Source organism: Bubalus bubalis, chromosome 16, assembly GCF_019923935.1.
Source record: "Bubalus bubalis isolate 160015118507 breed Murrah chromosome 16, NDDB_SH_1, whole genome shotgun sequence".
In the NCBI taxonomy this organism is placed as follows: domain Eukaryota; kingdom Metazoa; phylum Chordata; class Mammalia; order Artiodactyla; family Bovidae; genus Bubalus; species Bubalus bubalis.
The window spans coordinates 10,490,505-10,510,929 of record NC_059172.1 but is presented as its reverse complement, the minus strand read 5'-3'; the positions used below and the strand labels follow the sequence as shown (position 1 = coordinate 10,510,929).

The window sequence follows — 20,425 nt, the reverse complement described above, 5'->3', positions numbered from 1 at the left end:
TGCTTAGTGACTTGAGCATGCTGCTGCTGCTGCTGCTAAGTCACTTCAGTCATGTCTGACTCTGTGCGACCCCATAGACGGCAGCCCACCAGGCTCCGCCGTCCCTGGGATCTTCTAGGCAAGAACACTGGAGTGGGTTGCCATTTCCTTCTCCAATGCGTGAAAGTGAAAAGTGAAAGTGAAGTCGCTGAGTTGTGTCTGACTAGTAGCGACCCCGTGGACTGCAGCCTACCAGGCTCCTCCGTCCATGAGATTTTCTAGGTAAGAGTACTGGAGTGGCTTGGCATTGCCTTCTCCATGAGGAGATATTTAAGATGAGTTGGTCAGAAGTGGCATTTAAACACATATCTCAGTGTTGAGGAGTGGAGACAGAGGAATGAGCTAGTATAAAGTCCCTCAGATAGGAAAAACCTCAGCTTGTTTTAAGAACAGCAGGAACTTCTGTGTAGCTGCAGTGTATTGGGTATGGAGAGCAGGGTAGAGATGATGCCAGGAAAAGTAAGTTAGGGCCAAATTGTGTTGGGATCATGCAGGACAGAAGGGTCCTGGATTTTTATTGTGAGTACGATGGGAAGACACTGGAAGGTTTTAAGCAGGGGATTGGCATCCGAATGGGATTTTTGTTTAAAGAATCATTTCAGCTGTTATGTGGAGAACAAGAATGGAAGAAAGGAAATCGAGAGGCTGCGTTACAGAGAGAGATGGCAGAGGCTTAGCTAGACTAGGATGGTAGCAACAGAGAAAGTGAGGAGTTACATTGCGAACAGAATCTTTTGGACTTACTAACAATTTGGTTATAGGAGATGAAAACAGGATTCACAGCTAACTACTAGGTTTTGTTGTAACCGTGTGACACAACTCAGTGAAGTAGAGCAGACCGGGCAGGGTAAAGACAGAAGTGTGAGGGGATATCAGGAGCTCCACTTTGGATGGGTTAAGTTTGAGATGTCTTTGGGTCATCTAGTGGTACTGCTATTTAAGCAGTTAGATATCTAGAGCTTAAGGGGAAAGTTAACACTGAATATATAGATGGGAATTTAAAACCACAGGACTAGATGAGACTACCCAGAGAGTCAGAATATGTAGAGACAAAGAGGACTGTGGCCTGATTTACAGGGAGAGAAGAAAAGAGGAACCAGAAAAGGAGATTGAGGCATTGCCAGTGAGTTAGGAAGAAAACCAGGAAGAGATCTGCAAGACAGACTGTGATGAATTAGAGATACACATTGTAAACCCTGAAGCAATGGCTAAAAACAATTTAAAAGGAAGCACAGCTAATAAGACAATATTGGAGATAGAATATGATAAAAAATATTCAGTCAGAAAGAATGGATTGAAGAAAAGAGTAAACTAAGAACAGACGGGACACAAAAAAGTAGGAGACTAGACTTAAACTCTAACATGTTAATAATGACATTAAATGTAAATGATCTAAACATTATAATTAAAGGAAAGAGACTTTCATTCTGAATTAAACATCAAGGGCAATCATATGCTATCTCTGAGTTAAGCACTATAAAATACAGTTGAAGTAAAAGAGTAGAAGAAATTGTACTAGACAAATATGAATCACAAGGAACTGTAAGTGATTTTATCAGTAAAGGACAAAATAAACTTCAGCACAGGAACATTTTCAGGGAGAAAGAGGAATAATTCATAATGTTAAAGGTGTCAGTTCATTAAGAAGACATAACAGGTAATTTTAAGTAATGTAGGCACTAAATAACAACACTTAAAAATATATACAGCAAAATTGACAACTGAAAATAAAATAGAAAAATCCACAATTATATTTGGATGTCTCAGCACTCCCCTCTTATTAATTGATAGAACAAGTGGATGGAAAAATCAGAAAGAGAGAGATGACTGGATAATGCTGTCAACCGCTTTGGCCTGGTTAACAGCTCTGGAACACTTCACCCACCAATAACTAAGCAGATACTCTTCTCAGGTGCACAGACAATATTCAGCACCTGTGTGTGGCACCATAAAAAGTCTCCGTTTTAGAGGAAATGAAAATACAAGTATGTTCTCTGATCACAATGGAATTAAATCAATAACTGATATCTGGGGGAAATCCCTAATAGAAATTAAATAACATATTTCTAAATGCATGGGTTAATAAAGACACAAAGCAAATTAGAATGTAACTTTAGGTGAATGAAAATGTGTCTAAATGTGTCAGGTGGAATGCTCAGAGATCTGTTCTTGAAGGGCTAGTGTTAGAAAAGCAGAAAGAACTAAAACAATTATGTAAGCTACTACTTTAAAAAAATTGAAAACAGCAAATTAAATACAAAGTAAGTGGAAGAAAGAATAAAGACAAGCTTGGAAATAAACAGAAGATGGACAAACAATGGAGAAGAATCAACTAAACAAAACCTGGTTCTTTGAAAAGACCAACAAATACTTTAGACTGTTCAAGGGGAAAAAAAAGAGTATATAAATTTACCAGTATCATAAATCAAACAGGGAGCTTTGGTACAGATTCTAAAAATATTAGAAGTGAAATACATATGAAAACTTTATACTGATAAAATCTACAACATAGATGAAATAGTTGCAAACTTTGAAAGACACAAAGTGATAAAAACTACCTCAAGAAGAAATAGAAAAATCTAAATAGCCATATCCACTAAAGCAGTCAAATTTGTAATTTAAAATTTCACACAAAGAAAAACCTAAGTTGACATAGTCTACTGACATATCAAATAATTAAGAAACGACCCCAATCTTACACAAACTCTTTTCAGAAAATAGAAGAGAAAGAGATGTGTCCCAGCTCATTTTATGTGGCCATTATTACCCTGTTATCAAAACCAGACAAAAATATTACAAGAAAAGAAAACTGCAGACTTAAAGCCCTGCTGAGCATAGACACAAAGGTCTTTTTAAAAATTAGCAAGCCAAATCAACATACAAAAAAGATAATACATGGCTAAAGAATATGGAAGGAAAGTTATGACCAACCTAGATAGCATATTCAAAAGCAGAGACATTACTTTGCCAACAAAGGTTCGTCTAGTCAAGGCTATGGTTTTTCCTGTGGTCATGTATGGATGTGAGAGTTGGACTGTGAAGAAGGCTGAGCGCCAAAGAATTGATGCTTTTGAACTGTAGTGTTGGAGAAGACTCTTTAGAGTCCCTTGGACTGCAAGGAGATCCAACTAATCCATTCTGAAGGACATCAGCCCTGGGATTTCTTTGGAAGGAATGATGCTGAAGCTGAAACTCCAGTACTTTGGCCACCTCGTGTGAAGAGTTGACTCATTGGAAAAGACTCTGATGCTGGGAGGGATTGGGGGCAGGAGGAGAAGGGGACGACAGAGGATGAGATGGCTGGATGGCATCACTGAACTCAATGGACGTGAGTCTGAGTGAACTCCGGGAGTTGGTGATGGACAGGGAGGCCTGGCGTGCTGTGATTCATGGGGTCGCAAAGAGTCGGACACGACTGAGCAACTGATCTAATCTGATCTGAAAGAATATGAAGTTTGAAAATGTATTTTATATTTGAAAATGTAATTCACAATAGCAATAGAATAAAGAATAGTCATATGATTATCTCAATAGTTTAAAAAAAAAAAAAAAACAGAAAACATATATCCACACAAAGACTTGTACACAGATGCTCTCGGCAGGTTTGTTCATGATAGCCAAAACCTGAAAAATAATCAAAGGTTAAACAGCAGATGAGTGCATAGATAAATTGTGGTATATCCATACAATGGAATACATCTAGGCAATAAAGATAATAAACTACTGAGACACACACATGGATGTGTTTCCAAAATAGGTGAGCAAATAAGCCGGACATGAAAGAGTGCATACTTTCCATACATACTTTCCATACATACAGGGTTTCCCTGGTGGTCCAGGGAAGGGTGAGGTTCACCCTCAATTGTTCAGTCTTACGCAGTAGACAGGACCGTTAAGGGCTTCTCTCCCATATTAGTTTGCCTGGGATGAGGCTCAAGGAAACTTTTGGGAGTGAGGAGAAGGTTTTATATTTTGATCCTGGTGATGGTTACATATATATATATATATATATATATATATATATATATATTTGTCTAAACTCATCCAACTCTACATGTAAAGTTGATGCGTTCTTATCTAAGTAATACCTCAATAAAGATGATTATTTTTTCAATGATAGTTAAAAACTGCCATCTTTCGCAGTTCCTTTGCTTTGTCATGGACCAGCATCCCTTTTCCCTCCTTTACCTGGAGGTTTGCTTAGGGCCTCAGGGTCCAAGCTGCCTCCAGTTCTGTTTAGTGTTTTCTATCGTGTTTTGATGTGGAATGCAGATTTGCCAGCCATCCAGCTGATATTTATCAAATGTTTGCTGTAATACTCTACCAAATATTGCAGATAAACAATGAAGCCGTTTCTGCCTTATAATCAAACTAACATAGGAGATAAGTCCCTAGTGGTCCTGTCTACTCTGTAAGACTGAACAGTGGAGGGTGAATTGCGCACATTCCCTGCTGTGGAAGGAGCGTGCGATCGCTTCTGACTTGGTGAAGGGGTGAGACGTGAGGTGGGCTTTGGAGAATTCATTGGTAGAGACAGGCACTGTGTGGATAGGGGTGTGCTGGGAGGTTGAGCAGTCACTTTGACCTGAGGTGGGTGAAAGGCAACAAGAAGATGAGGAAGTGTGCCGATACCCTAGATTTGTAGGAGCACGAACTCGAGGTTGGGACTTTACAAATTATGGCGCTGGATAGGGGTTTAGGGCTAGACAAAAGAGCTAGAATGTTTGTGGGCAGTGTGAAGGCTTTGCAGATGATTGTTCTGGTTGGGAGCGTGATCAGAGCTAGTCTTAGGCACTCCCACTTTGGCATCAGCACAGATGAGGTGGGGGAGCAGAGAGGGACCAGGAATGGGATATAACTACTTAGCAGTAGCCTAGGTGATAAGTGACAAGGAACCAAGCCCAGTGGTTGCTGGACTCATTTGGGAACTTGCTGGGACCTGTTGAGATGCTTTGGGATATGAAGTTGAGAAGAGCAGCGACTTCACCCATTTAACACCTACCAGCCAGTCTTCTTGTTACAGACTAAATTATATCCTCCGTAAAACTCATATATAGAAGCCCTAACCCCCAGTGTGACGGGATGAGGAGATAGGGCCAATGTAGAGGTAGTCAAATTTAAGTGAGATCATAAGAGTGAGGTCTTAATTCATTAGGACTGGTATCCTCAGAAGAAAAGGAAGAAATAGCAGAGCTCTCTCTGCATGAGCAAAGAGCACGTAAGGACACAGTGGGAAGGTGGCCGTCTACAAGCTAGGGAGAGAGGCCTCACCAGAAACCAGATCTGCAGGCACACTGGTCGGAGCTTCTAGCTTTCTGCAACTGTGAGACAATAAATGTCTGTAATTTAAGCCACCCAGTGTGTGCTCTTCTGTTACAACAGCCCAGACAGACCAATGCACTGCTCACCACCAGATTCCTCACCACCCGCCTTCCCAATTCCCATAAATAGAATATTCAGGGTTCCTGGTGCTTTATATTCTGATGACATACTTTTGTGAAACAGTACCCCAATCTCTGGCTTCCTTCTCTTAGCCGTTCGGATACAAGTCAACTCTGCTGGCCCTTCCCAACCGTCAGCGTGTGTAATTCTTCCTGTCTCTACAGCTCTTAATTATTTCCAAGTATTTTAACTCGTTTGGATTTCATAACCACTTGTCTCACTTCCTATGACATAAGCAGGCAAGAGTTGGTTTGACCCCATTTTACAGATGAATAAATTGAAAATCGGGATTTTTGTGGCTTGTCTAAGATAACCAAGAGGAGTTGCAAAGTCAGCGCATTAAATCCAGCTCTCTCACTTCACCACACAGCTTCCTGGCCTGTGCTTTTCTATGCCTTTGTCTGGAGAGAGCTTTCTGTTCAAACCTGTCTTGGAGAGGAGATGTGGGCTGCCTTTGGGCTTCCTTCTTCCCTTCCTTCCTTTGTCCTCCCAGCATGCACACACACACATACACACATTTATTTTCGTTCTCTCTCCATAGTGTAGCTTGGCCTTAATGTCATAGGAACAAGGAGCTCCTCCTTTTCCCGCAGAGCCTAAACATGACAGATCCACTGTGGGTAGAGGACAAAGAAGGGATGGGCAAGGGGCTTACGATGCAACCAAAAGAGAAACCTTGGAAGGCGTGGCAAGAACACTGTAGCCCCTGGGCTGTGTGAACTGCATCCTGGCCAGGGCTCTGGGGGGCATCTCGTGCGGGCCCCACAGTGGGTTTGCTCCCAGCTAACAGTTAAGGCAGCACCTTAACACATGGTATGCACATGGTCATAAACCGAAGCTCCTTTCGGAAGTTTGCCCTTCCTCAAGGCTGTTGGTCTATGTTGAGCTAAAAAAAGAAAATCTGTTTGGAATCACAGAATTCCTGGGAAAATGTCAACTCTCACACCCCATTGTCTTTGGAGCTGGCATGCATCTTCTCACTTCTGAGCCCTGTTCTGAGGGGCGGGCTATTTGCGGAGGGCCTATTGTTCCTGAGCAGCTGAGCTTGCAAGTCTGGGCCTGTGTGTGTGTGTGGAGAAAGACCACCATTACTGCATCACCCCCACCAGCCAAATCAAGGATTTCTGCTGAATCACAGAGCAGCCCGCTTGTGGCGCCCTGAGGTTGGCAGTTGTTCTTGTAGCAAGACCTGGGACAATGGGATTGGTGAGAAAGATTCACTGGTGGTTGAGGCAGAGCAGAGGTGGGGAAGGAAGGTTTAGAGCATGAGGGCTGTCGAGGGATGACATGGGGAAAAGCAGGCTTTGAGCCCAAGGATAAATGGGAAAACCTCTGAGATGAGCACTCTCAGATTACAACACCTAGCCATCTCGAGGAGCTGGCCTCATGCCACCCAAACCCCAAGAACACTAAAGAGGTCAGGCTTCCTGTCCTGACCTTGGCTCATCGGGGATGCATATGACCCCTAGAGGAACAGGATGGACAGAGTCCACAGACAAGCGGAGGCTGTGAATTCACACCAGGCTCATCTCTAGCCTTCCTCTTCCTATCCTGAACCAAAAACAGAGCCTCTCCGCATTCCTACCTTCCCATTCATTCTCCCAGTGAATTGCAGTTACTCAATGTACTAATTTTCTGAAGGATTCATTCACAAACAGAATTGGCCTGTCTTTTCTTGGCACTTGGAAGGCAGCTGGGGCAGTCAGACAGATACATAAGATACTATTATAAACAGTTCTGTGGGAGCATGGAGCCGCAACCACTGGCCTGGGGGTGGAAGTTGGGACGGGGCATAGAGTTAAGGAAGAACTTCACGTAGCACATTCTTATTAGGAGGAAGCCACAGAGGATGACCAGGAGTCCTCCTGGTAGAGTGGGCTGGTGACAGGGCGCAGGCATTCTAAGGAAACAGATGGCAAGTCTACCATTGTAGCCAAGTGAAAGGCCCCAGATGGTTTGGGGGAGCAATGAGTGGTCCTGGCACCCAGACAGGGAAGGGCTGAGCTACAGCCGATGTTCAAGAAGCCCTGCTGACAGGGGAGTGTCCTCCTCAGCGATGCTCCTTGGAGGCACACATCCCAGGAATGGGTTACTTGAGTCCCCAGGGAGGACCAGATGACCCGGCAGTCATCCTGCCCTTTGGCGGGAGCACTCATCTGGACTCCAGATACTGTTGGGGTTGCTAAGCAAGGATTTCAGGCAGGCGGCTTCCCATGCACAAGAAATTTCTCCCTCTGCTTCCATTCCCACCTTGGGACTTGGCAGCGACTTGGTGTGGAGAGTCCAAGAGCTGCCATGACCCTGTCAGAGGGCAAGGGTCATTTTTAAAAACAAGTTCCTAGTTCAAGTCAACCTAAAGCCATCTGGGTCTATAGTGAATGAAAACTTACCCTAGAGGTACGGTTGCAGAAAAGGGGACCCCTTCCAGGGCCCAAGAGTGGGCTCTTGTCTAACACTCAGAAATGAACTGTCCAAGGAGACCACATGTGCTGCCAAAGCAAGAGACTTGGGACGGGGCACCCAGGTGGAGAATAGCAGGGTAAGGGAACCCAGGAGAACTGCTCTGCCATGCAGCTCGCAGTCTCGGGTTTTATGGTGATGGGGTTAGTTTCCAGGTTGTCTTTGGCCTATCGTTCCGACTCAGGTCCTTCCTGGTGGCACATGCATTGCTCAGCCAAGTTGGATGCCAGTGAGAAGGATTCTGGGCGGTGGCAGGACAGGTGGCAGCTCCTTTCGACCTTTCCAGAACTCTTGCAGTTGGTGATGGCTTGTTAGTTCCATGTTCCTTACTAGGACCTCCTGTCGTGAAGTAACTCTCGCAGATGATTCCTAGCCAGGATGGGTGGTTTCAGTCAGAGTGCTTCCCCTATCGGTACCAAATCTGAGATGTGGCTCCAGGAAAGCAGCATTTACATAGTCAGAGAAGATGAAAAAAAGTTTCATGTCGGACTCAGAGCTGGTAGCCGGAGGGTGATGTCTTTCTCCCGGGAATAATCATAGCCCTTCATGTATTGCCACATCAGCTTACAAAGCCCAGGCATGGGCCATCTCCACGCATACCTCCCCATGAACTGGTAAACTGGACAGAGACAGGCTTCTTCCCCTCCTTTAGATGTGAGAGCTGACGGTCAGGCAAACAAGGATGCCTCCCCTTCAGCATACAGAGGGGTCCCTGGGAGACTAACTGCTTGAGTCACCTTTAGGCTGGAAAGCAAGGAAGCACCTCTTGCATAGCAAAATCCAGGCCTCCAGCTTGGCTTTATCATTAGTATATTAGTGCTTTGCTTTAAAAAATCCCCGGGCCTTACCTCCTGCAAGCTGTCTCAGCCACTAAGCATTAGAGCTGGGACAGAGACCTGTCTCTCCTGGAAGCCTGTCCTGCACCATTTGTCGCAAGCAGCCAGGTCTCCCCACCCTGACCTCCATGCCCTAGCCGGCCCCTCGCTTTCAGAACAGACCCCAGAAACCCAGATGGTACCAGTGATATTGAGGGGCCGTGATGAGCGCGCTGGAGACGCAGGGGCGGCCCCTGAGTTCCCTCCGCTGCCTGTCTGCCATGGAGGCAGGTCCTCTGGGATGACTGGGGGGGGGGTGCTCCAGCCCCTCGCAGGCCATGCACCCCTCTTTGTGCAGGAGCCCTGGCCGGCCACCTGTTGTTAATCTAGCCCTGGTAATCCATTCTGTACTGTGTCAGCAGTTCAAAAGGGCACTGTTAGTATTTTTTGCCGACTTCAATTAACGTGAGATTTCAGAGGCCCCTCTGATCACATTTCATCTGTCACAAGTTAGGAACAAAACAGACAGGTTCCAGTTGAGGGGAGGAAGGAGAAGGAGTTTATTGCAAACAACAACCAAGTGGGCAGTGTGGGCCGTGCCCAGCCAAGGGCGCTCTGCGAACGCGCAGCGGCGACCACGCTCCACGCGGCCCCACGCCTGGACCCTGACGCCCCTCCTCATCAGCAGTCCAGCAGTCCTCCCCTCCCCCCAAAGATGTAAGTGCAATAACTTACTTTAAAAGGCAAGAACTTTTTTTTTTTAATATTTTGCTATAATGTAGTTACATGGTGGTATAGGCAGTAAAACTTTATGGAACCGACCTCCTTTTTTTTATACATTTTTTTTTCTGAATTTTTAATGTCTTTTTCATATATATTTTTAATATTCCACCCCAGGCCATTAAGCTAAAGGAAAAGTTGCATTTATACAGGGTTACAATATCTTACAAGGAGAACAGTCATTATTGATTGAGGTTCATGTTCCTTCCAGCACTCAGCTCTCTTTTCAACCCACTGCACACCAAACAGACTATTAGACATTGAAAACTGTCCTTCAAAATCAGTAGTATAAAGGCCTAGCTCTGTGTGTGTAAGTGCAGGGGAAGAAGGGACAGGGCAGGACGGGTTAATGTTTGGTTGACTGGGACACCTTTCCTCCCCCTCCAGCATCTTTACAGACGTCACGTGGGCTCCCAGGAATTTGAGGAGTGGAGTTTTCCTTGTCTTCCCAGTTTTCTCTTTTGTGGTCATGGATTATTATCCAGGGGGCCCGTTTGCCCAGCCATCCTCAGTCCCCACCAGGCCGTCAAGCAGACCAGAAGCCCCAGAACTGTCCAGCCCAGGGGGAGAAGAGCCGCAGAAGCAGGATTCGTGGTCGTTTGCATGGAGGAGTTCCTCTCGTCGACCCAGCCGGAAGACGGCAGAGGGGACACCAGCGCTGGGCCCGATGTGGCCGCGGCCACGTGTACTGGGGACCCACCTCACGCTTGCTACCGCCACCCCCTGGCAGTGTCTTTGAACCAACCTGGCCGCCATGCTTCCCCACGCTGGGGGCATGGCGGTGAGAGCCAAGAATCAAGTATAGTGGAAAGAATTCAAGGAAAGTTCCAAAGCCCGTGTCCTCCAAGTGCCGTCGAAGACTCGGGGACAAGCCTCTCGGTGCGTCCCCGGAGCCCCCTCTCCCCACGCTGCCCTGGGAGCAGCGACGGCATCTGAGGGTGGTAGCAGCACCGTAGTGTCAAGCCTTGCCGCCGAGACTGGTTCCCAGCAGGATTCGGGGGGCTGGCAGCGTGAGGAGGCTGCCCGGGGGCCTGCCAGCCACCCATTATTTCCGGTTTTGTGTGGCCATCTCTGTTGAGATTTTAGGCAAAGAGCAAAGGAAACCCCACCTCTTTTAGCTTATTGGCTTAACAGTGACCACCGGAGCCATCCACTCTCCCCTGTACCTGCCTTCATGAGACTGCGCTCCTGAGGATGCCGCCAGCCCAGAGAGTCACACCCAAGCTTGCTTTAGTCATCACAGGAGAGGCTGCGGGGTACCTCCCACCCCAGCAGCTGAGAAAGCAGAAGGCCTAGGCCCAGCCCCCCACCCTGGGGAGCTCCACGCAGCATCGGTCATCAGAGCCCCTCTCTTAGCTCTGCCTCAAGTGAAACGTGGCTCAGGATGATCACCTTCCCCACTGGGGACTGGGGTCATCTCCGTTGTGAAGGGATTCGGCAGGCTAGAAGTTTTCTGATCCCTTCCCGCTCGGCGATTCTGTGATTGTTGGAGTGTCAGGCAGGCCTAGGGGTGGGCAGCTGCCCGTAGGGAGATGCAGAGGTGTTTCATGCCGACATTTTAATCCTAAATACTTAGCTGTGTTGGTGGGACAGGCGGTCAGTGCCAAAGAGCCTTCTTCTATCAGAAGATTTTTCTTCTCAAGCTTTGGGGTGGAATTTGCCTGACTGAAGTCTGGCCCAGGTGGAAAGCAGACACACAGCGGAACTGATCGCCAGAAGTCCCTTCCAGAAGGTTCCACTTAAGAGCCGTGTCTCTCCCTTCCCTCCCCCTCGGTGTCTATCCTGGTTCTCTCTCTCTGTCTGATTCTCACCCAGGTGAGAACATACCTCCCAGGTCTTTCCAGCCATGATGACATTTAAGGAGGAACTGGGGGGATTATCTCCATTCTGAAGCCATTTCTTCCTTCCTTTTCCCAGATTTTGGGAGTCTTGAGTTGTTTCAGCTAAGCTTAGAACTAGAAAAGGCTTCCTAAGAGTTATTCCCAGATCCTCAAACATAGAAAACACTTAAAGCTAAGTCTCCAAGAACATTCAATTCAATGTCCAAGACGCTTTTCACTTCGAGAAGATCAACTTTAGAGCTACGATTCCCAAAGAGGTCTGACTCTTACTAGGGGGAGGTCAAGGGCAGCTCCTTCCATAGTCCTGTTTCCAGAGCACATGAGGACTTGAGACACAGCTGGAGATGGCCACGTCCCCAAAAACCTAAGCAGGTCAAAGGGGGAGGGCCTCACCCCTCCCCACCCACCCAAGACGCTGTGCTGAGTCCAGGCCCCTGGGCCTGGTAGACCTAGCTCTCCTCACCGACAGGATTGGGGTAGAAGGGATAAAAAGAAGGCCCTTCTCCTCAGGGATACCTGCAAGGGGGCGTCCCAGCGCTCAAAAGGCCGGCCTTGGAGGATGGGTACCCGATGTCCCGAGCTTAGCTGACCCCTGGGCCCTGGAGCTGAAACTCAAGCTGCAGGCTGCATGTCAGACGGAAACAGAGCCCCCCTGAGAAGGAGGCCCCTTCCTGCAGGCAGGGAGATTGGCTTCCAGAAAGCACTGTGTCCAGAACAGAGCAACCGACCCCAAGGAGCTCAGCCCCACGTGAGCCCTCTGGAGGCCAGAACAAGGGGCTGGGGTCACCCATGCCCCAGGGCAGAATTGCCAGGGCAGGCACTTTCTGCCCTATGCCCAGAGGACTGCACAGAAGGCTCTGGGCAGGTGTGGCGCAGGAGGCCGCTAACCGGGAAGGCTGTCTGAGGCCGCGTGGGGGCCGACCTGGTGCCCGGAGGCCGGGTGAGTGTGCCCTTGTCATCTGCCAGACCCCGCAACCCGCTCTGGACCCTCTGGCGCCGTGCCCCCAGGCCCTAGCGGCTGTGTCAAGGTGCGAGTCCTTCCGCACCAGGACACTGGCCCAGCAGCCCCAGCAAGTGACCAGGATCTTCAGATTCCACCTGGAGGGGCCAGACTGGACAGGGAACAAAGCTACCCAGACCTGCCCCCTGCCACCATCATCCTGCCTGAGGTGGGGCGTCAAGGCGGCCGGAGAGCCGACGTGTGTGCACGAGCCCCTGCCTCCCCAGGACGCCTCCCTGCAGCCCTCTCAGCTCCTAGAAGTGTGCTTCCAGCACCGTGGGGGCCGCGGGCGGCGGGTCTCCTTCCCTGCACTGTTCACCCAGATCCAGAGCCTCGGGGTCCAAGGGGTCCAGCGTGGCTGGGTGATGGTGGGCTCCTTCGGCTCCAGCTCCTCTCTCTCTCTGCCCAGTCCCTCCGGGTGCGTCCAGCACAGGGGACAGTCAGCAGGACGGGGGCTCCTCGCGTCCAGGGTAAAGGCGAGGTGGATGCTTTGGGTCTAGGAGGTTGGAGTCCATGGGCTTTGAGGGAGAGCACAGGAGATGGGATGGCAGAGGCTGACTGGGCAGGGCATCTGTTCTCCAGACACGGTCACCGGGCTGGTGATCGGGGACCACACAGCAGAGGGAAGGACGGACGTTGACGGCACCGTAGCCACAGCTGGTCCAGGTGGGAATCTAGCCTCGACTCTATGGTCAAACCGGGCAGGGCGGAGGAGCAGGAGTGGGAAGAAAGGGTCTTCAGCTTATAATGGATGCAAAGCTGCAAAACTCGTGCCACCTGGCTGCCTCCACTGCCTCTGGCCGGGAGCGGGGGGGCCTGGCCTCGGTGCCCGCTGCCCCCTTCCCTCCCAACAGTCCCCGGGGGCCTCAGACTTGGGGCGGCTGAAAGTGCTGAGGGTCAGGCCCCTGGGCCCAGGCCAGGTGCCTAAGAGGGGAGTTAAGTGGGGGGCCTGGGGGCCTGGGGAGCATGGGCGTGGCCAGTGCCCCAGGGCAGGGAAGGGCGCAGGGATGGGACGGGATGGCCCTGTCATGTGGCCCAAGAGATGGCCGCGCTGTGCTCCTTGGCCTTCATGCGGAGGGCCGCGATGCTCGAAGTCTTGCGGTCCGGCTCCCCGTTGAGCTCATAGCCATTGAGGCCCGGGCTGAGGCCCGCAGCTCCAAACAGGCTGCCCATGTGCGTCTGGCCCACGTGGCTGCCAGCCCCCGAGACGCTCAGGAAGTCGGTGACGCCGCTGGCCCCGGAGCCGGGGGGGTGGGCGTGAGGGGACATGCAGGCGGGCACCGGGTCACAGGGCACCACACAGGCCGGCACGGGCGAGGCGGCCCCGTTGTTGCCGATCCAGGATGGGTTCTGAATCTGGGGAGAGGGGAGGGAGACGTGTCACAGGCTGGCGGGACACGGGGGTGCCCTCCTGTCCCGCACGGGGAACCTCTGTTCACTTACGAACCGTCCTGATGATAAAACCATTCCTGAGTGTTTACCTGGGAGGCTTTCCAAACCTGCCTGGCCACCTAGCCCCCTAGGAGCCTCGGGGTTTTATGCTCTGGTTCCTGCGTTCCCAGGTCCAGGAGAGCAGTGGACAGAAACTCTGTTTTAAGCACTGAACTCCGAATTTCATCAAGAGTCCAGTGAAAGGGTCGTCCTGGGGCACGGCTCACCAGCTGAGGGCAGCCCCTGATCTTGTTTATTTATTTGACCACACCACTTGCAGGATCTTAGTTCCCTGACCAGGGATCGAACCTGTGCCCCCTGCAGTCAGAGTCCTCGTCATTGGACCGCCAGGGAATTCCTGGCAGCCCCGGATTTTAGACACAGAGGCAGACTCTGTTTCTCCATCCATGGACCCACGTAAGGTCAGCACCTGGGCCTCACCCCGCTCCGGCTCCTCCCCAGGCCTAGCGCACCCTCGAGACTTGATCAGTGGGAGGGGACACGAGCTCAGAGAGCTCTGGCATTGGCAACGTGGGCTCAGAGGCTGTCCACTCTGAGAGTGGACGTCGGGGGGGGCCTCAATTCTCTCAGAAGCCAAGGTCAGTAGTGGAAGTCCTAGGGGCCAGTGCCCTTGAGGCTTCAGAAGTAACTCAGGGTCTGAAAGGTCTGCCTTGGGAGGTGGTAAATGGATGGATAGAGCCAGGCGGGATGCCCACAGGCTCCGGGCTGGGGCAGAGACAGGTGGAGGAGGTGGAAGGTGCTCGGGCAGCAGGTGAGAGGCTGAACTGGACACTTTGTCTTCTATCTGCGCAGCTAAAATCCTTTCCCCTTCCCCAGCTTCCAGCTCTAGACCCCGCTTTCCCCCAGCATTTATGGGGAGGCAGAGCTGGAGACTCAGCCAGAAATGCATCTCTCCTGGGTGATGGGAGGCTGGGGGGTTGGTGGGCAGGATGGGCTGGAGGAGATGATGCACCTCTCGGCACGTGAAAGGGCTTCTCCGTGGTCCTGGAGCAGCTTCTGCCGGCCTGCCCCTTGCCCCCAGCGTTTGGAGTACACTCAGAGAAGTCTGTAATAAAAGGAGTGACAAGGGGGCCATGCCCCCAGATGCCATGGGGACTGCAGTGACAACAAGAACTGCTTGCAGGTTTGGGTGATGGGGACCCCCTCTCTCAAGAGGCCTAGGGGATGTGGTGTGTGGTGCTGCATGGAAAGAATGAGCATGAGCCCCTCTGGCGTGTAAGCTTGGGCAGCAGAGGTCAAGACCAGGGAGTCCGGACTGGAGGTCCATCCTCCCGGGGACAGAGGGAGGCTGGCTGGGGGGACGGAGAGAGAAGAGAAAGATATGGGTGGGGTGCGAGCTGATGCAGGTGGTGTGTGTGCAGGAGACCCCCCCTCCATTCCCCAGCCTCATCCTGGGCCTGCCCCCTGCCCCTGCCATGTGAATCCTCGGGGCGGCAGGGGCAGCACGGGTCCCGTTGGGTACCCAGGGACCATGGGCTATCTCGGCTCCAGGAGAGTGAGAGGAAAGGGAGGCCTAGGAAAGCCTATGGCCTGGCTCGTTGCGGGGCGGGCCCAGGCTTGGAGCAGAAGGCGGAGGCCACAGCACAAGGAGGCCTGAGAGGGAGGAACCGGCCGCCTCTGCAGGGCAGGTTGAGGGGCGTCAGGATGGGAGTCAGCCCCAAATGCACCTCTCCAAGGGTCCTGGCTGCCTGACTTCACCCGCATCGCTTCCCGTCCCTTGACATCCCACTGAGGACCCAAGTGCCACCAGGAAGAGGGACTGACGGACAGCCGTGGAAGAAGACGCTCTGGAAGGGATGGGAAGAAATGGGCCAGACACCTGGGAGAGCCGCAGACATATGAAGCAACCTTCCTAAAACCATGTAATTCACAAAGCACTTTTGCACATTCTAACGTAGACCTTCCAACAACCTTGTGAAAGAGTTGAGGCAGGTGCTTTTTTTTTTTTTTTTTTTGCCACATCATGTGGCATGTGGGATCTTAGTTCCCCGACTAGGGGTTGAACCTGAGGCCCCCCGCCCGTGGAAGCACAGAGTCTTAACCACTGGCCAGGGAAGTGGTGCTTTTAAAATACCCAATTCCTAGGTGAAGAAACTTGAGGCTCAGACGTGTGACTTGCCTGAAGGGAGAAAGCTCTGGAGCTGGGATGACAGCCTAAATCCTGGGTCTCAGAATCCCACATTCATTCCAGCCTTGCCTCACTCACATCCTCCAACCATCAGGAACCCCTTCTGGGAAACACTCTGGGTGGCTCCCGGTGGCCTGGAGGGCCCCTGGCCTTCAGCATTCCTCGGTTCCGATGCCCGTCACCAAAGTGGCCGAAGGAAAAGTCATTCTCAAGCTCCTCCCCCAGTCTCCCCTTCCCTAAAGTCCAGCCAAGGCTGGGTCAACGCTTATGGGGGGGCAGAGAGAATTCTGGGCCTCCCACATCCTGGAGACACAAGCGCACTCCTGGAACGGGCCTGAAGCGGGGACTTAGAGCCCCAAGCTCTCTCTCCAGGGAAGGTGCTCCTCCTAAGGGCCCCAGAGCAGGCAGCTGGGGGCAGGGACTCACCTGGGCATAGTTTTCCGCTCGGGTGAGGAGGGGCAGCTCATAGGCCGTGGAGAAGTGGGTCCGAACCTGCTGCATTTGCCCAAAGCGTTCCCTCTTCCTCCACTTGGCCCTCCGGTTCTGGAACCAGACCTGCAGGACAGAGCAGTTGTTGCCGGGGTCAGGCCTGGAGCTGGGGCCCCCGTGTTCGAGACAGCACCAACCTTGCCCTCGAGCCCCTCCGGCTGTAGTTACAAGGTCAAGACTCTGGGGCTACAGATAACACACCGGCCTTGGTCTCTGTGCTCAAGAGCTGACAATCTGGAAGGATCGACGCTGAGAGCCGGGAAGGCAGTTCACACCCCAGTCGTAGGCGCGACTTCGGGCCAATAGGTTCCTTTTTCTGAGCTTCAGAACCCAGAGCAGGCAAGTGTCACATGCGCACAGAACACGTCACCAGTCATCTCGGAGGTCAACTAACCAGCCCTGACATGGGGCGGCCGAGTCCTCTGGGGCCACAGACTACAGCCGAATCTGATGACAGGCGTGAAAGCTTCACCAGAGAATCATTCTCTGGTGGCCAAGTGGTCAAGAACCCGCCCGCCAATGTAGGAGATATAATAAGATGCCAGTTCGATCCCTGGCCCAGGAAGCCCCTGGAGGAGGGCATGGCAACCCACTCCAATACTCTTGCCTGGAGAATCCCATGGACAGAGGAGCCTGGTGGGCTACAGTCCACGGGGTCACAGAGAGTCAGACAAGACTGAGAGACTAAGCACGCACAGAGGATGACACACGTGTGGTTTTTCCATTGTTTTCCACTTCCTGAATCCGCCATGCAGCCTTTTGTGGAAAGAATCTGGACCCCCTGAGTTACAGCTTCTCTGGGAGACAGGGCTTTAGCCGAGCTGTTGGAGGACAGTCAGGGACAGCTTTGTGGAGGGAAGGTGGGGGCTGGAGGGACAGAAGTCCAGGCTGAGTTTAGAAACAGCCCGGCCACGCCACCAGCTGGGAGAGTGATGGGAGGGGAAGGATGGTGGAGTCAGATGGTAGGGGCCCTCGAATGGGAGGGTCACCTTGGTGAAGAGAGGAAGCTGCTGCAATCTCGGGCCCCAAGAGCAGCGTGATGCCAGGGAGGAGAGGAGGCCCAGCTGTCATTCAGCATGGGGGTGGCACATTGGCTTGACCAGGGGACCTCTAGGGGAGTGTGGTCTCTGAGTCAGGTGTATGAGCCGGGGTCTTGTTTATTTTATCATACTTAGGAAAAAAATTGAGAACCTTCAAACAAAAGCTATTGGGCTTAATGGAAGCTTCCTTTGCAGGAGCGTTTCTGACAGGCTGAGAACTTTCCCAAGGCTCGTGGGCAAGAGCTGGCTTTGGGGTCTGCCACCCCTGCAGGTGACTTGAGGTCTGGGGAGAGGGTGATGGGGACCAGGGAGGATGGGAGAGAGGGCGTGAGCAGGCTTGACTTCAGGCTGGCTCACAGGCATGCTCCAGAACTCCTCACAGGGAGATTCCTGGCAGCTCGTCGCACACCTGCCCACTGACTCTGGTGTAGGGCACGCCCCTGGCACCACAGCCCAGGGCATGGAGCTTCCTGGAAGGAGGGCGGCGGAGCCGGGCCGGGGGGCTTGGCCCGCCCCCCGCGGGGCCCATGGGCACCCGCTGGACTGCCCCGCGTTTCCACGGGCCTCTGTTTGTGCATCTGGAAACTGGGCCGGCATCTGTGCTGCCGGCTTCCCGGGGGCTGTGCCTCCGAGGGCTGCAGGCGAGCTGGAGGGCAAGCGCTGTCACGGAGTTTTCAGAGGACTTTGCCCTGGTTTAGCTCCCTTCCAGCTGTCTTTTTCAGAAGAAAGAAGTAAAAAAAAGGTAGGTGTGGCTCATGTTGGTGTGGGGAGGGAGGAGGTGGAGAGGGAGGGTGAGAATGCACCTTCCCAGCCAGTATACAAGCATCACACACACACACACACACACACCACACACACACACACACCACACACACACAACATACACACACACAGCCCCCTGAGGGAGGGTGAGACTGCACCTCCCCAGCCAGTATACAAGCATCACACAACACACAACACACACACACATACACACAACACACATACATACAACACACACACACAACATACACACACAGCCCCCCGAGGGAGGGTGAGACTGCACCTTCCCAGCCAGTATACAAGCATCTCACACACACACACACACACAAAACACACATACACACAATACATACACAACACACACACACACAGCCAAAGGAGGGTGAGACTGCACCTTCCCAGCCAGTATACAAGCATCACACACACACACACACACACCACAAACAACACACATACACACAACACATACACAGCATACACACACACACACACCACACATACATATAACACACACACACACCCAAACACCCCCAAGGGAGGGTGAGACTGCACCTTCCCAGCCAGTATACAAGCACAAGCGTCACACACACACAGAACACACACACACAACACACACAACACACACACACACAACACACACACCCAAAGGACGGTGAGACTGTACCTTCCCAGCCAGTATACAAGCATCACACATACACACAACACACACATACACAACACACACAACACACAGCACACACACACACAACATACACACACAACACACAACATACACACACACAACACACACACACCACACATACACATAACACACACACACACCCAAACACCCCCAAGGGAGGTTGAGACTGCACCTTCCCAGCCAGTATACAAGCACAAGCGTCACACACACACACACAACACACACAACACACACACACAACACACACACACACACCACACACACCCAAAGGACGGTGAGACTGTACCTTCCCAGCCAGTATACAAGCATCACACACACACACACAACATACACACACACAACACACACAGCACACGCACACACAACATACACACACAACACATACACAACACACACACACACAACACACACATAACACACATACACATAACACACACACACACCCAAACACCCCCAAGGGAGGGTGAGACTGCACCTTCCCAGCCAGTATACAAGCACAAGCGTCACAAACACACACACACAACACACACACAACACACACACACACACAACACACACACACACACAACACACACACACCCCCAACACACACACACCCCCAAGGGAGGGTGAGACTGCACCTTCCCAGCCAGTATACAAGCATCACATACACACACACACACAACACACACACACCCCACACATACACACACACCACACACACACAACACATACAACACAACACACACCCCCCACACATACAGCACACACACACAACAGACACACACACAACAGACACACACAACACACACACACCCTACACATACACACACCACACATACACACCACACACACACACAACATACACACACACCCCTGAGGGAGGGTGAGACTGCACCCTCCCAGCCAGTATACAAGCACCAGCGTCACATACACACACACCCCACACATACACACACACAGCACACATACACACACAACACACACAGCACACACAAACAACATACACACACACACAACACACACACACAGCCCCCCGAGGGAGGGTGAGACTGCACCTTGCCAGCCACTATACAAGCATCACATACACACACAGCACACACATACAACATACACACATGCGCAACATGCAGACACACACATCATACACACACACAAATACACACACACACTCACACACACACACCCAAGGGAGGGTGAGACTGCACCTTCCCAGTGTATAAGCACGAGTGTCACACACACACACCGCACACACACCACACACACACACACCCAAGGGAGGGTGAGACTGCACCTTCCCAGCCAGTATATAAGCATGAGCATCACACACACACACAAAACACACACACACACACCCGAAGTGGCCTGCATTTCTTTCAGCATCACTGTTTCCCATCTTGACTCTGGTGCAGGAGAATCAGCTCTTCTGTGTCCCCCTCCCCAGGAACTGATCCCCTCCCTGGCTGGGGCCTCATCTGCTGTCCTAGAGCCTCCTGGGGCGGAGAGGGGAGGGGGC

At 51.6% G+C, this 20,425-nt stretch overlaps 1 protein-coding gene across 1 annotated transcript in view; it reads right to left on the bottom strand.

Moving 5' to 3' along the window:
* Nucleotides 1–9,127: 9,127 nt before the first annotated feature.
* The window catches only part of ALX4 (ALX homeobox 4), a 49,209-nt gene continuing 37,911 nt past the window's right edge, over nucleotides 9,128–20,425 (bottom strand). The window contains exons 3-4 of the mRNA XM_045162914.1: nucleotides 16,384–16,512; nucleotides 9,128–13,733 (exon numbers count right to left, since the gene is read on the bottom strand). Coding sequence (XP_045018849.1) covers nucleotides 13,404–13,733; nucleotides 16,384–16,512 — 459 coding nt within the window. The 3' untranslated portion in view covers nucleotides 9,128–13,403. The remainder of the gene's footprint in view (nucleotides 13,734–16,383; nucleotides 16,513–20,425) is intronic.